Below are 26904 nucleotides of genomic sequence, written 5' to 3' on the forward strand. Positions count from 1 at the left end.
GACAAAAAAATATGACTAATAGTGATAGTAGTTATTTTTGTTGTTATAAATTGAGATATATATTGATATATATAATAATTTATTAGTTTATCTATACTAACGGTATTGCGATCGATGTCCAGATTGAATGTCAACCAGCGGTCAATGTATTGCCAAACGGGCAAAAAATATAGAGATATTACTAACACAAACACTACTAACACTATATACGCCAAACATTTTATAAATTTTCTACTATTTTTAACATTATTATTATTATTAAATTTAATATTTTTTACAATATTAGGTGACATTGAATTATAAATGAATAGAAAAATAGATAATAAGATAAAATCAAAACAAAATAAAATATTTTTTTTACATTAATAAAAATAGACTTTACTTAGATTTTTTTAAAATTAAGACATAGTTAAATTGATATACAGATAAATGTAATTTTTTATAATGATATGTAATAAAAATTTTCATTATAAAATATATATTATACTGTACATGTATAAATAATTAAATATATGAAAAAATATATATAATTGATACAGTATTATATAAAAATAGAAACAATCATTAATATATCATTGATTTACTTTATACATAATATAAAGGTAATGTAATTAACCTCAAATAGTATTTGCTTTAGTAATATATATTTATATATATTATAATATACATTATATGTATATCGATAAATAATTCAATATAAGTACTATATATATATATTGGATATTATATAACAATATAAACAAATCATTAATATTAATATTTATTTATTTAAAAATAATTACAATTTTATTATGTCATTTTAAGGTCAACTAAAAAAGCATTAAATTATTAAATAAAAATAAATAAAATACAAAAAAATCATTATAAAATTTTAATCATTAACTTTAATATTTGGCTAACAAATCGAGTACCCGTACATTTACATACTGTCCAGCACCGGTACCCATTAGAAGTTCCATATGATTCCAGGTGCTATCGGGTACTAAATAGTCGTCCAACAATTTAACTAAAATTATTTTTTAAAAATAAGTAAATAGATAATTATTTTAAAAATTGTTACTTTAAATATAATATATAAATAGTTATATAATAGTTAAAAAAAACTATAGCCAAACCTTTTAGATGATCTTTTAATAGGCGGACGTCGTCGACATGATTGAGCCAATCGTTGGCCGTATAGATGAGCGCAATATCGGTCGAGTTTATGGCTTCCATATCGTAGGCTAGCGGTACGTCTGAGTTATACTGGCGCTCATTGTCCCGGGAGTCCCAGTGATTGTATCGTTCGGGACGGTTAGATCGGGATGACTGTAACAAATGGGCAGCATTCCAGCTACTAGAGCCTGACGGTATGTTTGATATGTAGACCCCTGTCCTTGTCTATTGATCAACAAATAAACAGGCATAAATAATTGGCATGCTAAATTTTTTTGAGTACATTGTAGTTATATTAATCAAATTATTATTATTACATACCATATTCCATTGAGAACTTTGGAAGCCAAGTAGCAAATAGAATATACGATGACAGACTACCTGAGCCCAGTAGGTAGTGTCGCATAGTTTGGCATAAAATTTCAATGGTCTCTCAACTAAAAGAAATGATGTCTCGGATCTCCTATTTATTTATTATTATTATTTTACAAAAAAGTTATAAAAAATTATTAATTAGTTATACTTTCTTTTATGTTGATATTCATATATTCACCTGAGAAGCGGGTAAACATACTGTCCTAATTTGACCAACAATGATGTTGCATTGCCCATATAGGGAACGGGAGATATGGCAATAAATGGCTTAATAGTGTCTGAATAGTGCGGTTGTGTTGCCAACAACGAGAACATCATGTAAGTGCCCTGGGAATGGCCAATATAGCCAATTTCATCTAGGATGATTTACATACATAAATAAAATAACAATTTTTAAAAAAATTATTAAATGTTATTACTGTTTCATCAGTTAATGTTAAATTAGGATTAAAAATAAATAATTTAATTAATAAATAAAATTAGTTAACATATGAAAGTTTGTTTGTTTTTATAATTGGATATAATGTTACATAATTTTAAATTAATGTATTGCAAAAAATACTATATTTTATAATTTTTACATAATTATAGTTTATATGTAATATAATGTAAAACAATATTTTTAAGGTAGTAATAGCTTTAAGCCATTAATTTGTTAAGTATAATAAAATTATTAATTATTAATTGCATTATAAAATAAGTTAATAGTTTTTAAATATCTTTTTTTTTAATATAAACTTTTTATACATTTTAAAAAATATTTCTGTTTTGTTTAAATAGTTATTACATAATAATTCAAATATTATGTAATTATATTCATATATTAATACCTTTTTTTGTTTGTTTTTTGATATACTCTATCATTGCCGGCAAATCGTATTCAATCATCTCATCGATAGAAAAACGCCAAAACTCTGTGTCTATACAATAAAATAATAATAAAATTGTTAAAAAAATATTTCCGGTAAACTTTCTATTAAATATATACTGATAATTACCATCACTTATATAGCTCGTATGATTTAGTGAATACCGATTTCCACGCATATTAGCCAACCAAACATCGTAGCCATTGGCGGCCAAAACAAATCCCAAACTATTGCCCACTTTGTTGTGGCCATTGTTTGTCGCGGTCATCCAATCTTCTACATACCGGCCTTCTCGGGTCAACTGTCCCATTGATGCTATAAGCCATGTATCGGAACTGCATTGAAAGCCGTGTTGTAATAGTATTGGTTTTAATAGCAACCGATTTCTGACATAAGGATTAACAATACGGATGACCGTCAAGTGATAACCGTCGGCTGTCTCGACATAATGTGTTTCCGATTGAAAACCACGTGATTTAACAATTTCTGACTAAAATATTATGAATATTTTTTTTACTTTTTAATAAATAATTTCAGACTTATTATTAGTTTTTGTTTAGTATATAAAACAAAAACAAAAAAGTTTTTTTTAATTATTATTATTATAATTATATATTTATAGTTATAGTTTTAAAAAATTATTTGTATTCTAATAAAAGCTGAATATATATATAATTCTAATAACTTTTAATTAACTAATAATTTTTTGTTTTAGTTTTGAAAAATATTTTACTAATAATAATACTGTTTTAATAATGTTGCGGGACTTACGGTATTGCGATCGATGTCCAAATTGAATGTCAACCAGTGGTCAATGTGTTGCCAAACGGGCAAAAAATATAGCGATATTATGGCCGCAAATACAGCCAACACTGTATACGCCCGACTTCTGGCCACTGATTTACCACTGTTTTCAATAACATTTTTATTGATAACAATTTTTCTATTAGTTTTATTACTATTAATTTTTGATGACATTTGAAATAAAAAATAAATTAAAATTAACTTTAAAAAAAAAATTAAAAATAACAAAATTATATAATAAAATTAATAAAATATTGAATTTGATTTTTTTTAAACTTTAACATCAAAAATGTTTATATAAAATAATTGAACATTGTCACTTTAGAAAATATATAATATTTGATAATATATATATATATATATAGTATATAATTGATTATACATTGATAAATATTGTGATAAAATTGATACACTATGATATAGTAAACTTTCTACTGCATTAACAAAAAAATAATAATTTTAAATTATAAATAGTATATTTATTTATACAGTATACTGAATATTGAACTTAATATTTATTATAAATATTATTAGATTATTATTATTATTACTACTGCAGTATATTATTAGTATTATTATAATTATTAATACATTGAACAAACAGGATATACAATTGTCTACAGTTTTTTTCAAAATACAATTTTTTTGCATTAATAAAATTAGCTATAAATAAATACAGTATTTTTAATGAATACTGTTAATACAGTATTATTATTATTATTATTATTATTATTATTGATATTGTAAGTTATAAATTATAATAAATATAACTATTAAATTTACAAAATTTATTATTATTTATTTATTAAAATAATATTTACAAATACAATGTAAAATTTAATAAAAAATAGCTTTTAAAATATTAATATATATAATATATATATAAATTTATTGACTACTAGTATATACATTATTATTATTATTTACTCTAATTTATATTACATTTTTAAGTACTTTTAAGATATTTTGTTATAAATAATACTAATAATAGTAATAATAATATCAATAATTAAATCAATTTAAACTACATTATATAGCATATATTTATCATTAAATAATTATAGTAATAATAATTTAGACATTGAAAATAATATACAGTCAAATCAGATTGACTTAATTTATTCATATGGCATTGAATTTTGAAATATAATAAGTAATAAAAAACAGGACCTAAACAACTATTTTTATTTTTAAAAAAATATATATTAATATACAGTACATGTACAGTACATGTGTATATTTATGTATAGCTATTGATTTAGTTTATTAATAATAATAAATATTTTTAAAGTAGATAACATACTACATGTATATATTCAACAAACTTTATTGCTTAACATAATTATTGCAATATCAAGGATAGTGTGTGTGTGTGTGTGTGTGTRTGTGTGTGTGTGTGTGTGTGTTTGTATGTGTTTGTAGTGTTTGTATGTATTTATATATGTGTGTGTATGTATCTGTATTTATGTGTGTATGTATGTATGTGTCTGATATTGAGGAAAAATTGTCAAAAATTTTTGTTTTAACAATAGCTATTATACTGTATCAATATATAATATAATCTGAAATATGATATAAATTTCTAAATAGATTATTTTATGCTATTTATTTTGTAAGTGATTTACAATAACTAATTACAGAAATACTAATATAATATAGATTAAATTTATTTGATATATTTTTAACTTAAAAGAATATTTATATTTGTAAAATATAAAATAACTATAACTGTAAATATATTGTTTATATTTAAATGATCTTGTATAATATCACAATACTATTATATTTATAATATAAATTTATAAATAAATATTAAACAATTAATACTGTATATATATAAATGATATAATTATAATAGTTAGCTAATATTATATTTAAGTATTTATTATTATTATATTAAAATATAACAAATTAAAAACTTTAATTAATTATATTAATAATATGAAACACTTGTTTACATACACTACAGACAATGGGCTGCTTTTATAATCCTATTTGTGGTCTAATGATACAATATTTAATTTTACATAGACTTATATCTATATTTACTTTTATTTTGTATCAGGGTTAAGCAAATTAATAGTAGTAGTATTATATATATATATATATATATATATATATTGATAGATTAAAGATATTTTAACCTAATTTAAAATTTTGACATCCAAACTCTGACCCAATTTTTAATTTTAAAATTTGTTTTTGATAATTATAAAATTTTCCACATAAACAACACACACACACACAATACATTGATTATAATTTTATATCCCACCCTCACACCCCCACTTAAAATAAATATAACTTTTTGTTTAAAGACTATTTAGATATAAAATTGATTTTATTTAAATAATAAGATAATAGATTTACTGTATATACTATATATATATTAATATATAATTAAATTGATAAATACACAACAAATATCAATACAATTATTTAGATAATATATCTAAAATTTAATATAACTTAAAATCAGTAGTAATCTTAAAAATATACGTTTTATTAATAATATTTTTTTTTTAAAAAACTTTTAAAAAATTAATTTATATTAAATATTTATAGAAAAACAGTTATAAACATAACATTATTATATACTGTATTTATGGACAATTATGTAATTATTAATACTATATTAGTCTATTATATTTCATTTTATGAAATTACAAAAATATATAATTAAAAAAAATTAAAATACAAATTTAATTAAACAAATAACAATATTTGTGTGTGTATGTATGTGTGTGTGTGTGTGTGTGTATGTGTGTGTGTGTGTGTGTATGTGTGAGTATGTGTGTGTGTATATGTGAGTATATGTGAGTATGTGTGTGTGTATGTGTATGTGTGTGTGTGTATGTGTGTGTGTGTATGTGTGTGTATGTGTGTGTGTATGTTTGTTTGTATGTGTGTGTATGTGTGAGTATGTGTGTGTGTGTGTGTTTGTGTGTGTGTGTGTGTGTGTGTGTGTGTGTGTATGTGTGTGTGTGTGAAACAGTATACATGTATACAAAACATTTGCTTTGAGAATATAAATTTATTTAATCTTTTTCTTTTAAAAAATAAATAAATAACAATTAATTAATTATTTTCATTGACAGTATTGACAATCCAATCAATCTGATTGTATATCCGAGCAAAAAGCATTTGAGCGGTCGGTTTATCCTTACAATCACTATTAGTTCCGCCGGAATATATGCCAATTAGTACCGCCCGACGACTACCATCATTGGCGGTCACATATTGAATCAATGGACCACCAGAATCACCCTGGTAGGTTTTTTTTAATTAATTAATAGATAAATAAATAAGTTTTGCATTTTAAATATATATATGTTATATAAAAAATATATACAGGTATATGTTATCTACAAATAATTTTTAAAATTATAAAATATAATATATAAATATTAGTGTATATACAGTATATACTGTATATAAGTGTATACAAGTGTTTTTTATTAAAAAAATAAACAAACTATATACAATACTTTATATATATATATATATATCAGGGGGTTTCTAAAGGATCTTGATTTCATGGGGGGGGGTATAGGGTGGGGTAAATTGGCAAAAAGCTCGAAAAAGTTTGGGTGAATAGTTTTTATTGCATTTTTAAACGACAATTTTTGCCAAATTTGATTAAATTCCCACTAAATTCCCACTAAATTCACACTAAATTCCCTATAAATTTTCAATAGATAAAAATATTCCTAACTTAATTTCTCAATACTCCACCCCCTTTAGTAACCCTGATATATATATATATATGTAAATAAGTTTTTAAATAAATAAAATTTTTGAAATTACCTGGCATAAATTAGTGCCACTTTGACTCGGATATTTCATAGCGAAAATTGCATTGTATAGATAGGGCTGTATTATCAACCAACCCATTCTCAATGGGCCATCATTTTCGGTACCTTCACGTATAAAGCCGTAACCGGCATATAATCCCAGTTCTCCTCTACGGTTAATACCGTCATCTCGGCCGCCATTGTCGGGCAAACAAATTGAATTTACAGTATAATAACCATCATGTTTGGCCCATTCGACTATTCCCGGTTCGGCCAGTTTTATGAGTGCCAAATCAAACTGAACCCGTCTTTCACTATCATCCGAACCTATTGATCTATAGTCGGGATGTATGAACCTCTTGTCCATACTATACGTATGGCTATTGTCTCGTCTATCCTGAACAGTGCGCACTGTTATAGTATAAGCAGGACTTATCCCACCAAACAAACAAACAATTATATTCATTGAAAATTTATTAATTGATAATAAATAATAAATATTAATTATATATAATAATAATAGTCTATAAACTGGGTATTTAGAGATAAAAATTGGAAATTTCTAGTAAATTTCTTTAGGAATATACAGTATTTCTAAAATATTATTATTATTATTACAATCCATAATATATACTGGTAACTTTATAACATAAATAATATATATCTATAAACTAGACTATTTTAGAAATTAATATCATATATAAATATAGGTTTTTTTAATTTTATTTTTAAAAAAAAAATTCAGTTATATATTTTTTAGTTTTTAGTAATCTAAATAATAGATTAATTATTTACTTTCAACATATTATATTAAAAATACTAGTAATAATAATAATAATTTTTAGTTATTATTTATAATTATAATTTTCATGATATACAAGATAACTAAAATATATTTAAAAAAAACTAACTAAAAATTAACATTGAAATCACAAAAGACAGTAAGTTTCCTAAAGAAATTTTTTTATTATTTTAGAAATTTTTCATATTTTTTTCTTTGAAAACTCAAACAATTATATATATATATTAAAATATTTTTAAACATATATTTATTTATTTTTATACTCAAGACAATGGGCAGCCGTTAAAATCCATTTGTGGTTTAGTATAATACCATTACAGTATAATCTATAAATATAAATATATATATGTTTTTAATTTGTTATAATTAATTAATTTATATTTATTATAATTTTAAAATTAAAAGTATTTTAATTTAATTATTATTTTTATTTTTAATTTGACTCCGTTAGATAATAATTTGTTATATATATATATATATACTAGTATATACGAGTATATATTGTATATAATATATATAAATAAACATTATAAAGTTAACACATTATAAAGTTTATTGACTAACATTGATAAATATAAATTTATTTTATTGAATAATATACTGTATATATATATTATAGACCTGAATGTCCGTATGAAACCTAGAAAATAGTTATAATTCTCATAATAGACAATCCATGGCCACTCTCCCGGTTTAGCTAACCGTCCGTTTTGTACACTACTAGTGATCACATTGGATGACCAATTGAAACACTGACCGGTAGTCAACAGTGATTGTCTGCCGATACCACACGTGTCGAGCGTTACGTTCGGGTATTGTTTGATACCTGAGTGCAAACCATTTACCACCACTACTACTGTTACTATTAATACTATTATTGATATTAAATTAGATAATAATTTATAAGTTGTTAACATTTTCATTGTTTTTTCAAAAATGTTTTTAAACATTAATTGCTTAACAGATTCACTATAATATAATAATGAATATGAATATAGTTATAAATTTTATATTATCATATTATATTAAAATTAAGCTTTAAATTTATTATATTTTTATAAAAATATATTATAAAATAAGAGAAAACTATTAAATAACAGTTAATTTTATTAAATAATGCATTAAGTTATTGAATTACAAGTAATATAAAATTATTAATTAATAATGTTATAAGTAAAACAATATAATATAATCATAAATTGTTAAAGTTATAGAAATCTAAACAAATATAAATTATTAAATAAATTTCTAACTATTAATAAAATTAAAACTAAACTAATTTATAAAATAATATTACTAATTATCATAGTATATAATTAACATTAAAATTAAAATAAAATTAATATTTATAAAATACAATCGCATACATAATCTGTTATGCAATTACTATATTATTATAATTGTATTTATATATTAGGGCAATTAAATAGCAAACAAACAAATTAATATCAATAATAAAGTATTATCTTTACGTTATACTAACTTGTAATACAAAATGTGTGTGTTTGTTTGTATATGTGTGTATGTGTATGTGTGTACTTTCTATAGTTAATAAAATCAATTAATAAATTTAGGAAAAAATATCTATAAAACTAATTATTTTCAACAGTTTTGACAATCCATTTGATTTTTGTGGACACACGCGTGAAATACATTTGACTATACAATTCATTGGTTAGACACGTGTTACTGTGCGCGCCGGCACTGATACCGATAAGTACCGCCTTTTCTTCATAGCCTAAACGTATACCCCCTGCGTATTGGATCAATGGTCCACCAGAGTCACCCTTTATATAGATATATATGATATATATTTTTGAAAATTTTAAATATAACATATATATATAACACAAAACAAACATCTATTTGTTAATTAATATATATTAACATGTATGTATATATATATATATAACTGTTTCAGTATAACTTAAACCAAATCAACACTAATTAATTAAACACTAAATAATTATAGAAAACAAAAAAACTATAATTTTCATATGGGAGGGGAAAACACAATTTAACGGTAATCTATGTCTGCTATTGTTTTTTGTGTTTTGGTTTAGCTTACAGTGAAACAATTATATACAATATATCAATGCATACAAACTAACATCACATAATCCAGTTCCTATCTGAGTGGGATATCTATGAGCCTTAATAACAGTACCGTAACGATCCTTAAGTATATGTCTATGAATTTTTATCCAACCCATCCTAAGTGGTCCATCATTTTGGACAAAATTATCGGTATCACCAAAACCGGCAAACAATGCCAATTCGTCCCGATTGTTGGCTATGTTTTCGTTGGTCAAACAAATACCGTTTACCGTATAGTAGCCGCCGTCACTGTTGAGGGTCATCATCTGAATACCTGGCGATTGCAATCTGATTAGTGCAATATCATATTGTAATCGTCTACTCGGAGTATCTGAACGATCATACTGGGGAAATATAAACCAATTGCTAGCCAAATATGAATGACCAGGGTGACGCCAATTTTGTACAGTGTGTACAGTATAGGTATAATTTTCACTGATTTTTTTTGGGGGGGGGTGGGGGTAGGTTACAATTTTTTTTAATAAATAATTTTATATATATTTAATAAATATAACCCTGATATAAAAATATATAAATATTATATATATATCAGGGTTAAGCAAAATTTTGGATTTTTGGGGTGGACTGGTAGACTGGGGTGAAATTTACAAAATTCTTGAAAAATCTTGGGGGTATAGGGGGTATAAATTTTTATTGTATTAAAAATCCAAAATCAAGGGGGTCAAAATTAAAAGAAAATTCCATAAAAATTCCTTAAATTCCCGAATATTCCCATTTAAATTCATGTAAGTTTGTTGGGGGGGGGTAAAATCCCAATTTCTCGATCTTAGGGGAGGGTATTTTGGCCTAACCTCACCCCTACCCCTTACTTAACCCTGATATATATATATATATATATATATATTTTGGTTACAAAACAAACAAAATCATCATATATTATAATCAATAATAATTATTGAATTACATCATACAATGCGCTGCCGTTATAACCCATAGTTGATTCAATATAACACCACTACATACGTGTCTGTATAAGAAAAAAATATTTGAGTGTTAAATAAACAAAAATTTTTAACAATAAAACATGAATTCAATTAATAAATTACTTGGATCTATAAAACGGATTCGTTAAATATCTTAAACCACTGATATAGACAACCCATGGCCACTCTCCCGGATCGGCTAACCGTCCGTATTGTATACTATTACTAGTAGTTGAGTTTGCATTGAATTCCCAACGGAGACACTGACCGGTAGTCAACAGCGATTGTCTGCCGATACCACACGTGTCTAGTGTTACGTTCGGATAGTGTTTGATATGTGAATGAAAACCATTTACTACTAACACTACTACTGATACTATAACTATTGATAGTGAAAACAATAGTATTTTATTATAAGTTGCAAACATTTTGTTTGATTTTATTTTGTTTTCTAAACTAAAAAATTAAATGATATTTTATTTACTTAAACAAACTATTTATTATGTTTTATGTGTTTAAATAATTCTTAAAACCTATACCGGTATATACCAGTATACAGTATTTTTATTATTATATATTAAAAATTTATACTCAAATATCATTATTTTATTTATCAAATAACTGTATCAATAAAATATGAGATAAATATATAATAATAAAAAATTAATTTTTAACTAAAGAGTAAATATCCGCATTTGATTGAATTTTTAATATAAATAATGTATATGAATCAGGGTTGCTAAAGGGGGGGTAGGGTAGGGTAAGAGCTCTTACCCCCCCTGAGATGGAGAAATTTTGGCTTTTATCCCCCCCCTGGCCTGAAGCCAAAAAGTTAGGGGCCCCCTATAAATTTTATAACTGTAAAATTTTATATTAGACAAAATAATAAATATTAAATTAGTTTTAATATAAATTAATAGCTTATGTATAGAAAATAAATAGATAAAAATACTTAATTACATCAATTTCACATTATTTACACTAGTAGGGGCACTCCACAAGCTAAAAAATAAATTCCCACCAATTTTCAAAAAATAATGATATTTTATTTAATTTTTTAGCTGTTTATAAAGGATAATATATATTTTATTTCTTATTAATAGTCGAAAACTTAAATTTTTAGCATAAATTTTAAAATAATTATATTTTAATATTTTTAAACTTTATATTAAAATGTGTTAGTTATGTGCTTTAAAAATAATAATTATGATATTAACTAAATATTACATAAATAGAGTTGGGGCATTCCACAAGGGAAAAAATCTCCCTAATAAATTCCCACCAATTTAAAAAAATGAAATATATTTTATTTTATTTTTTAGCTCTTTATAAATGATAATATATATATATTATTTCATATTAAAAGTAGAAAACAAATTTTTAGCATAAATTTTAAAATTATTATATTTTAATATTTTTAGACTTTATATTAAAATGTGTTAGCTATGGTTCAATATGATATACTATATGTAGTTATATTTTTAATTTAATTATTAAGAGTTAATTTATAATTATTTCTTACAATATTATTATTATTATTAAGACATAATTATAAATACAGTACTATATCATTGATTTTTTAATTAATAACAATTTTTAAAAAACTAATTAATTGTATTTTCAATTAATTATCACAATTAAAAAGTTATATATATTTATTCATTTCTTTATTTTTCTAATTTTTGTAAAAATGAATATTAATTTTAGAAAACATTGAGTATTGAGAAATTAAGTTTGTAATATTTTTAGTAGTTAATTTATAGATAATTTAGTGAGAACTTATTGAGAATTTATAGGGAATTAATGGGAATTTAGTATGAATTAATAAGGAATTTAGTGGAAATTTAGTGTGAATTTATTGGGAATTTAATGGAAATTTAGTGTAAATTTAGTGGGAATTTAGTGGGAATTTAGTGGGAATTTAGTGGGAATTTATTGGGAATTTATTGGGAATTTAATGAGAATTTAATGGGAATTTAATGAGAATTTAATGGGAATTTATTGGGAATTTACTCAAATTTGGCAAAAATTGTCGTTTAAAAATGCAATAAAAATGTTCACCCCACCCTATACCACCCTAGCTTTTTTGAGATTTTTGCCATTTTACCCTACCCTATACCCCCCCCCCCCCCCCTGAAATCGAAAACCTTTAGCAACCCTGATATGAATATAGTTATAAATTTTATATTATAATATTATAATAAAATTAAGTTTTAAATTTGTTATATTTAAAAAAAATATATTTTATAAAATAACAGAAAACTATTAAATAACAGTTAATTTTATTAAATGATACCTTAATTTATTAAATTACAAGTAATATAAAGTTATTAATTAATAATGTTATAAGTAAAACAATATATAATAATATAATCATAAATTGTTAAAGTCATAGAAATCTAAACAAATATAAAATATTAATTAAATTTCTAACTATTAATAAAATTAAAACTAAACTAATTTATAAAATAATATTACTAATTATCATAGTATATAATTATCATTAAAAATTAGATTAAATTAATAATCATAAAATACAATCGCATACATAATCTGTTATACAATTACTGTATTATTATAATTGTATTTATATATATTATAGCAATTAAATAGCAAACAAACAAATTAATATCAATAATAAAGTATTATATTATCCTTACGTTATACTAATTTGTATTACAAATTATGTTTGTATATATATATATATGTTTGGGTGTGTGTTTGTATGTATGTGTGTGTGTGTGTGTGTGTTTGTATGTGTGTGTATATATGTGTTTTTCTGTGTATGTGTGTATATATGTATGTGTGCGTGTATATATCTGTTTGTATGTATGTGTGTGTGTATGTATATTTATTTGTATGTATGTATGTATGTTTGTTTGTTTGTTTGTTTGTTTGTTTGTGTGTGTGTGTGTGTGTGTGTGTGTGTGTACTTTCCTATAGTTAATAAAATCAATTAATAAATTTAGGAAAAAATATCTATAAAACTAATTATTTTCAACAGTATTGACAATCCATTTGACTTTTGTGGCCACACGCGCGAAAAACATTTGCCCAGACCAGTCTTCGACTAGACACGTGTTAGTTTGGGCGCCAGCATTGATACCGATAAGTACGGCCTTTTCTTCATAGCCTAAACGTCTACCCCCTGCGTATTGGATCAATGGTCCACCAGAGTCACCCTTTATATATACATGTATAATATTTTTATTTTTATTTTTGATAATTTTAAATATAACATATATATATAACTGTTTCAGTAAAACTTAAACCAAAACAATAATGGCCACCACACACACACACACACACACACACAATGATACCCTATATCGCACAGTAGTCCATGTATATGCGCGCAATATTATTAGATATAATGCTTAGGGTAGGGGCGGACTTTATACACATTTTTGTCTGTATATTACCGTATGTACGCGCATATAGCCCACTCTAGTAGGTTTTTTAAGAAATAAAAATCAACTTTTTGTGTGTGGTCTGTAACTCACATAAACCCCCTTTACTGGGGTTATATGTAAAGTCGTGGGGATAGGAAACGATAGGGGGGGGATGGTTCAAAATAGTGTTTCAAAAAAATTCAATAGTTGGACTATTTGTGAATTCATTCAAATCAAACTTTTGATTTATGACTGTAACTCACACATATATATACGTAGTTTTAGATATAGCCCCGGATGCCTTAGGGGGGGTTATATGCGCGTACGGACGGTAAGTGTAATCTATGTGTGCTTTTGATGCGTTTTCTATTTTGTTTTGGTTTAGGTTGTATACTGAGACAGTTATATGCTATATATTGTATTATACTATATATATATATATACAAACTAACATTACATAAGCCAGCTCCTGTCTGAACGGGATATCTCATTGCCCTAATAACACTACCGTATGGATTATGTAGTATATGTCTGTAGATTTTTACCCAACCCATCCTAAGCGGTCCATCATTTTCGACAAAATTATCGGTATCACCGAAACCGGCAAACAATGCCAACTCTTCCACTTTGTTGGCCATGTTTGCGTAGGTCAAACAAATACTGTTTACCGTATAGTAGCCGTCACTGTTTAGGGTCATCTGAATACCCGGCGGTTTCAATTTGACTAATGCAATATCGTGCTGAAAAATTCTAACCGATTCGTATCCAACTTCATAGTCGGGATATAAATAAAAATTGCTTATTTGGTATGAATGACCAGGGTGACGCCAATTTTGTACAGTTTTTACAGTATAGTTGTAATTTTCACTGAATTTTTATTTTGGAGGGGGGGAGGTTACAATTTTTTTTAATTAATAATTTAATATATAAATATATATATTTTTGTTTAGGGGTGGTACACATCTTACGTTCGCACTTGAGGGGAGGGGGGTTGGCCAAAGCAAACTTTTGCCAACGAAGGGGAGGGGAAGGGTAGAGATTTTTAAAAACGTTCGCATTTAAATAATATTTTATTTCTTGTAGTGGGGGTGATGTGGTAATGTGAAAGTAATTTTTTATACTGACTACATGCAAGCAATTGTGAATATAGGGGAGAGAGGGGGTCTAGATTACTTAAAAAAGTGCGAACGTAATATGTGGACAGCCCCTTACAAAACAAACAATTACAAAAAATCATAATTAATAATAATAAAAATTGAATAATTACAGCATACAATGCGCTGCCGTTATAATCCATAGTTGATTCAATATAACACCACCACATATTTGTCTGTATATAAAATATTTATTTAATAAATTTTATTTTATTTTTTTTTTGTATAATAGGATTACTGTATTATTAATTATGGTATTATATTACATATACCCATAACATATAATTATAGTTAAAATTATATATATATGATATAACTATTGTAATAATATTTTTTTAATGATACATAATATCATAATATAATAATAAATAATACACTACTTTACAAATAGGATATCTATATGAAAAAAATAACATAATATAATTATAGTTTTTATTAATAATTTTACTATTAAAAAAATTTAGTAAAAATAGGATTAATTATTTAGTTTCAATATTATCTACACTAAAAAAATGGGCTGTATTTATATAATAATAATTATTATTATTATTATTTGCAGAGTGAGTTAGTTATCATAATTTATTGTCAAACAATTATATTAGTAATAATAATAATAATAGTTAATAATAAAAATTTATATTTTAATAAACTATTCATTAGAATTTAATTTTAAATTAAGATTAGGGGGTGGTTCATATATTACGTTCGCACTTGAGGGGAAGGGGTTGGCAAAAGCGAACTTTTGCAAACAAGGAGGAGGAGGAGGGGAGGGTAGAGACTTTAAAAACATTCTCATTTAAATAATATCATTTTATTTCTTGTAGTGTTGGGGGAGGGGTTAGCTGTTGGGATATTTTTTAATAAAAAAGTGCAAGCGTAATTTAAGAATCGCCCCTTATATTTTTAAAAAAAATAATATCAAATATAGGTCTATCTATATTATACTACAAATAAATCCTTATAAGCGTTATTATGTAGGTATATATATTGTTAGTATAACTCATCTATTTATGGATGTTATTTATATACAGTTAATTAATTTGTAATTAATTCAAAAAAAACTATAAAATTAAAACTACAAAAATAAACTATATATGCTATAGTATATATACATATGAATGTTAAATAAAGTTAAAAAAATTAAAATAAAATAAATAATACAATTGAAAACTTACTTGGATATATAAAATGGATTCGTAAAATATCGTATACCAGTGATATAGACAACCCATGGCCACTCTCCCGGATCGGCTAACCGTCCGTATTGTATACTACTTGCGTTTGAATTGAATCCCCAACGGAGACACTGGCCGGTAGTCAACAGCGATTGTCTGCCGATACCACACGTCTCTAGTGTTACGTTCGGATAGTGTTGTATTATTGAATGAAAACCATTCACTACTAATACTACTACTGATACTATAACTATTGATAGCGAAAACAATAGTATTTTATTATAAGTTGCAAACATTTTGTTTAATTGTTTGTTTGTTTGACTTTCTTTTTGTTAAACTAAAAAATTAAATGATATTTTTTTTAACTTAATATCACTATTTATTATGTTTTATGTGTTAAAAAAAATTCCTAACCTATACCGGTTTAATACCAGTATTAAATAAAAAATTTATACTCAAATATCATTTAATTTAGTTATCAAATAACTGTTACAATAAAATATGAGATAAATATATAATTATATAAAAAAAACATTAATTTTTAACAAATAATTTTCCTATATTAATTTACTTTACGGTAATATTAAATTACGGTAGACAATAATAAAATATTTGCGTTTTCAATAATATTATACCTTTACATATACATATAATTTACTATTAGTTTGCAAAAACAAACATATTTGAAATTTAATATATCTTTTATTTGAAAAAAATATAATAATAATAATTTTGTTTCTCTAATTATAATAATAATTATTATAATCAATGAATTAAATTAAATATATCAGAATTATTTATAAAACAAATCAGATTTTCATTTAATATAACAAAATTGTACAATATATTATAGTAATTATGATTATCAAAATAAATATTATTGTTTGTTATATAATTAGTAATTAAAAATATACATGCATATTAACTTAATAATTAAAAAAATATATAGTATATTTAAAAAAAACAAAATTATAATCAATAGACAAAACTAATCACTAAAAAAATTATATTAGAAAAAATTGAAACAAATATTTGAATTATTAAGAAATAATTTTTTTTTAAAAATATATTATTATAATATTATAAGTACTGTATTTTTGTTGTTGTTGTATTGACAACAATTAATTATATTTATTTATTGTTAATAATATTTAAATTTATATACTAATGTATTTGTAAAGTATACGTGTTAAATGTGAATTTTATTATGTGTCTATTATAAAAACAAAACAATTAACAACAAAAAAAACCTTAAATTTTTTTCCCTTAATTTCTATTGACAGTATCGACAATCCAGTCGACATGTTTGGATACCCGATTGAAATACATTAGACCATCATATCTACTGGTTAGACACATTTGATCGGGATTTTTATCAATAGCTAGGTTTATACCGATCAGTACGGCTCGACCACCGTTATCAGCACCGGTATTATGAGTACGACCGTCACCACCACTATCACCAGCCGTCACATATTGAATCAATGGACCGCCAGAATCACCCTGAACATATATGAATATATATATATATATATATATATATATATAAATTGTATACTCAATCAAACTTTATTAAACAATGTATTTACAATAATATATTAATAATATAATTTTTAAGCAATACTATAGTTATTAAATTAATAAAAAAATAAAGTAAAAAATTATTTATCACAATAATTATTATATAGTATAATATAAATATAATTTTTTACTCTAATTTTTATGCTATAATTAAAAATGTATTTATTATTATTTTTTTCAGAAAAAATGTGATTATAAGTTGGTAATAAAAAAATTGAACTATAATAATAACAGTAGATAATATATATGCAGTATATTGTTTGTTTACCCCCTCCCCTCCCCTCTCCTCCCCACACACTTCCACACACACAAAAAAAGCTAACTGACCTGACACAACCCTGTTGCTTTTGAATTGGGAAATCTATAGGCGCGTATAGTATAGCCGTACGGATGAAATGCTAGATACTTGCGTATCATTAGCCAACCCATACGCAGCCGTCCATCACTGTCCACATTATTGTCCAATTTGCCAAAACCGGCTACCAATGCAAGCTCGTAGTTGTTGTTAACCAGATCACGATCGGGCAAACAAATCCCGTTTATCTGGTAATAACCGGCAGCGGCTGCCCGCTGGTAGGGGTCGATCACGATTCCCGGCGATACTAACTTTACTAATGCAATGTCCCAAAGATATTGGTTTTCCGGTCTATTATCAGCAGACGAATAGTTTGGATGTATAAACCATTTGTCTGCACGATAGGTATGGCCAGGTAGTCGCCAATTTTGGACAGTGCTAACAGTTAGACTTAGATCGGGTCTATTTTTTTGAAAAAAGTGTTCAACAATATTTATTTTGTTATTTATTGAATATGCAATTCAATTATATAATTTATACATGATCACTTAATTATGTATTTGTTAGTATTATTATTAGTATTACTATTTATCAAAAATTAATTTTATTATTAAAATTTAATTTACTTAATACAATGGGCAGCCGTTATAATCCATTTGGTGTTTAGTATAATACCCGTACAATCAAAGCTACAATTGTTTTGTGTTTTAATGATGGAAAAATATAATATTAATTTTTATTAAAATATTTTATTTATATAAATAAACTACAAATAAATTTGAAATTAAATTGCTTTACTTAATACAAGTATATGTTTGTAATCTATTACTTGTATTACTTGTAGGCTATATATATATAAACAGATGACATTATGACATACCTGTCTAACTTGAAAATTCCTAACATATATTTTGTTTGCAAAAGATAGACAATCCATGGAAACTCTCCCGGTGTGGCTAACCGTCCGTTTTGTAGACTACTACTAGTGTTCATATTGGATGACCACCGGAGACACTGACCGGTAGTCAACAGTGTTTGTCTTCCGATACCACACGTGTCTAGTGTTACGTTCGGATAGTGTTTGATACGTGAGTGCAAACCATTTACTACAACTACTACTGCTAGTGATACTATTAGTATCGATAGTGTTATCAAATTTAATAATAATTTATAGTTAGTTTCAAACATTTTTTTGAAATTATTTTTAATTTAATATTTTATTTGATTAATTAATTATTGTTAACAAAAACACTTATATACTTATAATGTTTAATGTTAAAAATTTTTAATTTATTATTAAATATTTTGTTATTAAATAAAACACAAATATTACTATTTTGTATTATATACTGTTGCAATAAAATATATCTGTATAATAAAAAAAATAATTTTTACAATTTTGTTTTAAAACTATATATAGTTATAGAAACATTAATGATTGTATAAAATTACATTTTATATTAATATTATAAATTTATTGATAATTTGTAGATAAAATTTATAGACCTTTACATTTATAAATATGATATTTAATATAAAATTAGTTTGTGTACAGTAATGTGTACATTCATAAAGTTAATTTAAAATTAATTATAATAATAAAAAAAATGAAATCTTAATTATTATTATTATTGTTAGCAACAGTTTTGATAATCCAGTCCACGTGTGTTGATACACGTGTAAAATACATGTGACTGTAATGTTCATTAGTTAGGCACGTATTAGTATGTCCGCCAACATTGATACCGATAAGTACGGCCTGGGATGAGTATCCAATACCTGGCACGTACTGTATCAATGGTCCACCACAATCACCCTTAAAATATTAATAATATATATATATAAAACAGTATAATTTATTTTTTTAAAGATAAGTTTATGTATATACTGTATATATATTTAATATATTATAAATATATATAGAAAAATAATTAAATTAAAACATTTATAAACAATAATTAATTTAATTATAAACTTAAATATATAGCTAAAAAATAGTAAAGTATAAAATACCCTAAGAATATCAGTTTGGATTGATTTTTTTTAAATAAAAATAAAATCAGTTTTTAATTATTATTATTATTTAGCTAAAAGCCTATTAACACCTAAACTACAGTATATAATACTATTTAATAATTACAGTATATCAATAGTAGTAATACTACTGTATTATGTATTATATACTAGAAGCTAATTAATTAAAAACAAAATAATTAAAGTTTCAATATATTGATAACTATTATACAATAACTACAACAATAACAAAAAAACCTAACTGACCACACATAAGCCCACTCCTATTTTAGTAGGAAATCTATGGGCACGAATGGTTAGTCCAAATCGATGATAGTCTAGATATTTGTCAATTTTCAACCAACCCATACGTACGGATCCATCATTTCGCCGATGATTATCAATATCGCCGAAACCGGCAAACAATGCCAACTCGTCATCAGTATTGACCAGATCTTTGTCGGGCAAACAAATACCGTTTACTTTGAAATAACCGGCGGTAGTAGTAGTAGTAGTGGCCACCAATGGACTGCTGGTCATTTCGACAATTCCCGGTAACTCTAGTTTTAATAGTGCAATATCGTAGAGAAACTTATGAATTGGTCGATCAGTGGCCTCATAGTCGGGATGTATAAACAAATCGGACACAAAATAGGTATGGTTTGCATGCAATTGATTTTGAACAGTTTGTACAAAATAAGTGTAATCGGAACTTGAAATTTAATTAATTAATTAATTATATATTTATACGAAAAATTAATTAATTAAAAAAATTATTTAAATTAAATTATATATATATATATATATATAATTACTTTACACAATGAGCTGCTGTTAAAATCCATAGTTTGTTTAATATAACTCCACTGCATTGATGTCTTAAAAAAATATTTTTTATAAATATTATTATAAATAAATTTTTATAGTATTATTTTTTTTAAAATATGTTATAATTAGTTACTACATAATAAATAACTACTAAATAATAATATAATATATATATATATATGTATGTATTTATTTACATGTAAATTATAATTAATAATTTTTATCCTACAATATATATAAATATATATTAACATTATAAATATAAAAATAACTAAATAATTTTTAAATATTGTTAAAAATCAAGTTAATAAGCTTAGTGTATATCAATGTAAATATTTATTAGATTTTATAGATTTATTTATTAATTACTATTGTTATGCTATAATAATTTATTTAAATATAACTATTTAAAATATACTGTAATATATAATATTTATGTAAATTAAAAGTTAAATAATAAATTTTATAATTACTTAAAGTTAAAAAAAACTCATTAATTTATATACATTTAAAAAATAAATAATTATTATAATTACACATAAATCTTGAAGTTACCAACAAATTGTTTACGACCGTTAACTGTGGCTATCCATGGAAACTCTCCCGATTCGGGTATCCGTCCATTTTGTAGACTACTAGCTATCATATTGGGCGGCAATTTCAGACACTTTCCACCGCCGCCGCCGCCAGTAGTAGTCATCAACAATGACTGTCTGCCGATACCACACGTGTCTAGTGTTACGTTCGGGTATTGTTTGATACGTGAGTGCAAACCATTCACCACTACTACTACTAATACTAACACTACTATTATCATTGATATCAAAATAAACGATAATTTATTTGTAGTCAACATTTGTTGTTATTAATACAGTATATTTGTTATATATATATAAAAATCTTATGTTAAACAATATTAAAATAATCACATAATTTTCTTATTTCAAATAATTTCAAATAAATTATTTTTGTTTTATTTTTTCATTAAATATTACTCGAATATAACTACTATAAAAAAAGTATTAATTAAAAGATATGATATATAAGAAACTATTTATTATATTAATAGTTTGGAAATAATATTTTTTAAAAATAATTTGATATTTTTATTTTCAATAATTGAATTTTATATTTTCTACTTGTTTTTCAATTTTTTAAATGTTTTATTATAATAGTTTATTTATAAATATTATTTAGACATATTATTAATGTAAAATAAGTTTTAAATAATAAATTAATAATTTACGGTAATAATAATAATAATAAATTAAGTACATTTAATGTATTTTTTAGTTAATATTTATTAAGTTTATTAATATAAATAATAATTAAATTATACAAAATGTAAATGTCTTATCTATTTATTTATTTATTTATAAATAAATATAAAAAATTCTCTAAAATAATTGAACAGTTTATACAACATCTCATTTTTTAGTCGATGATATATTTAATTAAATTAATTACAAAATTAAATTAAATATTTTTAACAACAAGAAAAAAGTTTAATTATATTCAAATTTTGTTTTTGTTTATTAAATTAAAATTGATAATTATTTAAAGTTAAAAATTTATTAATACTATTGTTAACAAAATCAATATTAATTTATTTAGTTTAAACATTTTATTGTTTTTTTTAAATATATTATTGATTGTTGTATTGATTAATATACAGTGATATGTAACAAAAAATAATTTTAATAAATTATTTTATATTATGAAAAATTTAATTAATATATCTATAAGAGGATAGAAATAATTATTTGTTTATATAAATATAATATTAAACTCATATATTATATATTTTTTCATAGTAGTATATATATATATGACATGCATATGATATTAGTTTTTGAAATAATTAGTAATATATTTATTTATAATACATTTTTTTAAATAATTAAATATACAATTATATTTAGTATTGTTTACTTTTGTAAAAATAATTGTTATTATAGCTGAAAATTTATACAGTATTACTTCTAAATCATTTATCTAAATATAGTACAGTATATAAATACAAAAATATTTATTAGTTCAATTACATACTGTAATATAATTTAATTTAATTTATTAAAAATTTATTAATATATAAAAAATATAATAATCTAGTAATAATTATTATATTTAATTTAAATTACAAAATTTTTTATTTAAATAAAACTAGTAAATAAATAACTATTTTAATAACAAATAATAAACTAAATTATGTATTAATTTTTTTAAAATAAATAATTTAATATAATAAATAAATTACTTGATTTTATAAAGTGTTTTACATATACTGTATATATATTTTTAATAAGTATAATAACGAAAATTTTAAATAGCTATTATTTATTAATATCAGTAATTATTGTAATTCATATTATTCAATAAAAATAATAATTATTTAATATTATAATCAAATTTACATTAATAATAATTTTAGTTTTTAACTTAATAATTAACAATATAAAACAAATATAAATATCATTAGTAAATTACATTAATTTTATTTTAATTTTTTAGCAAACTTATAGACCAACAAATAGTAACGACAATATTTTATGATTATCTAAAAAAAATTTAGAAAATAATTTTTTTATATAAAAATTAAATTTCATAATTTTCTAATTAAATACCTGATAAAACATTGTTAACGTCATTACATACATATTTGGTCCGATAGTTAAACCGATTTTGCGATCACTGGACAGTCGTTCAAAATAAGCCATTAGTTTGACTTTGAATCGCATCCGAAACGGGTATCCATTGACTCGCCATTGAATGCGTGACAACAATAGACACATCCCATGGATATTAACAGACAATTTTGCTAAATAGTATTGTATAACAAATAATACACTAAATATACAAACTATAATAAAAATATAAAATACTTTTATAACATAATCTAACGGTACAAATATAATTTGATGTATGACTAACAAACTGATGGGCATTATTGTGATAATTGTTAATAAATATAATAATGAATAATATCTATTAAAATCATTTAGTAATCGACAAAAATTATTATGATTTTTAATAAACAGATTTACGTATTTATAACTTGATTTGTTATTTAAATTAGACAATACTACTGTTGAATTGATTTTATTGATATAAACAAATAAAATATAGTTAAATGATGTTACAGTTGCATAACATATGAAACTATCGATAAGTAATGTATAAAATGATATCATTTGTATCAATTGCCAAACAATTGACTGGAAAAATGTTTTCAATGTATAATATTTATAGATTATTGAGAACCACACTATTGTTATTGTAATAACTATTAAAAAAAATAATATTATATTATTTGAATATATAAATTTATTTATTTATTTTTGAATATATTGAAAAGTTTACTATTAATTATATTGTATTATACTTACTTAATAATAATAAACAAATTGAAACAAATTTGTAAATATAGTAAACAATGCATTTTGTATTTAATATAGTATCATGATTAATTTTTAGATTTAATATCAATTGTTCATGATCAAATTGTCTATTAATTGTTTTGAATAGTTTATACCATGTTTGGCTATGTGATAGATGATAAATTTTAAATAGATAAGCAAAATATATTGCCGGAAACAAGTAAACAATACTATTATATAGATGTATACCACCCATAAAATAGGACATATCATAGAGTATTAGTTGTATATCAATATTAGTGATATTAATCAATAGAAAATTTTTGATAATATCTATTAAAAATGTTAAAAATATTAAATATTCAATAAAATTATGTGCTTTGTTTTGGTAGGATTTTTCATAAAATAAATTAAAAGAATAATTAATTAAAAAATAAACTAATTTTTGATAATTTATTAATTGTAACATTTTATCATTAGTGTTATTATTAAACATTAGAAAATAAAGATATATTTATATTTAATTTGTTTTAAAAACAATTGATTTAAAAAATAGGATTTAATAGATTATTGAAGACATTATAATAAAGTAATTTTGATAATTATTTTATTTATTTTAAATAAAACTATTATACAATTCATTTTATTAATTACAAATAACAAATAAAATTATGTATTATTTATTTATTTTTTTAAATACTTAAATAAATAAATAACTTATAACAACAAAAATGCTAATTTTTAATTAAGTTATTATTATATAATATTATTAATTACTGTAACTCATATTATTCAATAACAAAAAAGATTTTTAAAAAAATATTTATTTAATAATATATCCAAATTCACATTAATAATAATTTTTTAACATTTTTAATTTAATAATTATATATTAAAATATTAACTACAAAATATATCCGATATAATTTTAAAATAATTAAATAATATAAAATAAGTAATAAATATTACTTATTAAGTTAGATAAGTTAACATTTATTTTAATTTTTTAGCAAACTTATAGACCAACAAATAGTAACGACAATATTTTATGATTACCTAAAAAAAAGTTTAGAAAATAGTTTATTTAAAAATAAAAATTAAATTTCATAATTTGCTAATTAAATACCTGATAAAACATTGTTAACGTCATTACATACATATTTGGTCCGATAGTTAAACCGATTTTGCGATCACTGGACAGTCGTTCAAAATAAGCCATTAGTTTGACTTTGAATCGCATCCGAAACGGGTATCCATTGACTCGCCATTGAATGCGTGACAACAATAGACACATCCCATGGATATTAACCGATAGTTTTGCGTAAATGTATTGCATAACAAATAGTACACTAAATAAACAAACTATAATAATAGTATAATATATTTTTATAACATAATCTAACGGTACAAATAAAACTTGATGTAAGGCTAACAAACTGATTGGTATTATTGTCATGAATGTTGATAAATAAAATATTGAATAATATCTATTAAAATCATTCAGTAATCGGCAAAAATTATTGTGATTTTTAAGAAACAAATTTACATATTTATAATTTGATTTGTCATTTAAATTAAACAATACTATAGTTGAGTTGATTTTATTGATATATACAAATAAAATATAGATAAATGCTATCGTAGACGCATAACATATATAACTATCAATAATTAATGTATAAAATGGTATCATTTGTATCAATTGACATACAATTGACTGGAAAAATGTTTTCAATGTATAATATTTATAGATTATTGAGAACCACACTATTGTTAATGTAATAACTATAATACAAAAAAAAATAAATAATATTATACTATTTATTTAACATATGTAAAAGTTTACTATAAATTATACGGTATTATACTTACTTAAAAATGCAAAACAAATTGAAACAAATTTGTAAATATAGTAAACAATGTATTTTGTATTTAATATAGTATCATGATCAATTTTTAGATTTAATATTAATTGTTCATGATTAAATTGTCTATTAATTGTTTTGAATAGTTTATACCATGTTTGGCTATGTGATAAATGAAACATTTTAAATAGATAAGCAAAATATATTGTTAACAATAAGTATATAATAATATCATATAGATGTATACCACCCATAAAGTGGGTCATATCAAACAGTATTAGTTGTATATCAATATTATTGATATTAATTAATAGGCAATATTTGATAAAATCTATTAAAAATGTCAAAAATATAAAATATTCAATAAAATTGTGTGCTTTGTTT

At 23.0% G+C, this 26904-nt stretch overlaps 3 protein-coding genes and 1 long non-coding RNA gene across 4 annotated transcripts; all 4 read right to left on the bottom strand.

Moving 5' to 3' along the window:
* Window positions 1-884: 884 nt before the first annotated feature.
* On the bottom strand, window positions 885-12086 carry LOC128954432 (uncharacterized). Its single transcript, XM_054300011.1, has 16 exons — window positions 12068-12086; window positions 10964-11222; window positions 10829-10884; window positions 9911-10227; window positions 9490-9586; window positions 8421-8661; window positions 8063-8125; window positions 7011-7428; window positions 6371-6470; window positions 3171-3373; window positions 2529-2889; window positions 2361-2450; window positions 1709-1886; window positions 1477-1618; window positions 1116-1380; window positions 885-1006 (listed from the first exon to the last, which is right to left on the bottom strand). Exons 1-16 carry the CDS (start codon window positions 12084-12086, stop codon window positions 885-887), a joined length of 2931 nt encoding a protein of 976 aa, XP_054155986.1.
* Window positions 12087-13557: 1471 nt separating this feature from the next.
* On the bottom strand, window positions 13558-16912 carry LOC128954436 (U21-ctenitoxin-Pn1a-like). The gene is made up of 4 exons (XM_054300015.1): window positions 16562-16912; window positions 15500-15562; window positions 14685-15099; window positions 13558-14022 (listed from the first exon to the last, which is right to left on the bottom strand). The coding sequence occupies exons 1-4, from the start codon at window positions 16855-16857 to the stop codon at window positions 13828-13830; spliced, it is 969 nt and encodes a 322-aa protein (XP_054155990.1). The 5' UTR covers window positions 16858-16912; the 3' UTR covers window positions 13558-13827.
* Window positions 16913-18802: 1890 nt separating this feature from the next.
* LOC128954437 (uncharacterized) lies at window positions 18803-19393 on the bottom strand. Its single transcript, XR_008484486.1, has 3 exons — window positions 19318-19393; window positions 19064-19126; window positions 18803-18899 (listed from the first exon to the last, which is right to left on the bottom strand). It is a non-coding gene; the product is annotated as an uncharacterized LOC128954437 (long non-coding RNA).
* A 659-nt stretch (window positions 19394-20052) lies between these two features.
* LOC128954433 (chymotrypsin-like elastase family member 2A) lies at window positions 20053-21993 on the bottom strand. Its single transcript, XM_054300012.1, has 4 exons — window positions 21815-21993; window positions 21266-21328; window positions 20718-21162; window positions 20053-20253 (listed from the first exon to the last, which is right to left on the bottom strand). Exons 1-4 carry the CDS (start codon window positions 21976-21978, stop codon window positions 20053-20055), a joined length of 873 nt encoding a protein of 290 aa, XP_054155987.1. The 5' UTR covers window positions 21979-21993.
* Between the last annotated feature and the right edge of the window lie 4911 nt (window positions 21994-26904).

This window comes from Oppia nitens, unplaced genomic scaffold, assembly GCF_028296485.1.
Source record: "Oppia nitens isolate AA-2021 unplaced genomic scaffold, nextdenovo-longstitch-racon4-pilon3 scaffold27_pilon_pilon_pilon, whole genome shotgun sequence".
Lineage (NCBI taxonomy): Eukaryota > Metazoa > Arthropoda > Arachnida > Sarcoptiformes > Oppiidae > Oppia > Oppia nitens.

Coding starts and splice junctions, on each gene's coding strand:
- LOC128954436 (XM_054300015.1), bottom strand. CDS start 16,857: ATGTTTGCAACTTATAATAAAATACTATTGTTTTCGCTATCAATAGTT. Junction 15,100..15,499: donor ACGGCAGCGCATTGTATGCT/GTAATTATTCAA, acceptor ATAAAAATTCAG/TGAAAATTACAACTATACTG. Junction 14,023..14,684: donor CAGGAGCTGGCTTATGTAAT/GTTAGTTTGTAT, acceptor GTATATATAAAG/GGTGACTCTGGTGGACCATT.
- LOC128954432 (XM_054300011.1), bottom strand. Junction 10,885..10,963: donor AATCCGTTTTATAGATCCAA/GTAATTTATTAA, acceptor TTTCTTATACAG/ACACGTATGTAGTGGTGTTA. Junction 3,374..6,370: donor CGGCGGAACTAATAGTGATT/GTAAGGATAAAC, acceptor TATTTCAAATGT/CATCAAAAATTAATAGTAAT.
- LOC128954433 (XM_054300012.1), bottom strand. CDS start 21,978: ATGACTACTACTGGCGGCGGCGGCGGTGGAAAGTGTCTGAAATTGCCG. Junction 21,329..21,814: donor GGTAACTTCAAGATTTATGT/GTAATTATAATA, acceptor TATTTTTTTAAG/ACATCAATGCAGTGGAGTTA. Junction 20,254..20,717: donor TAGGAGTGGGCTTATGTGTG/GTCAGTTAGGTT, acceptor TAATATTTTAAG/GGTGATTGTGGTGGACCATT.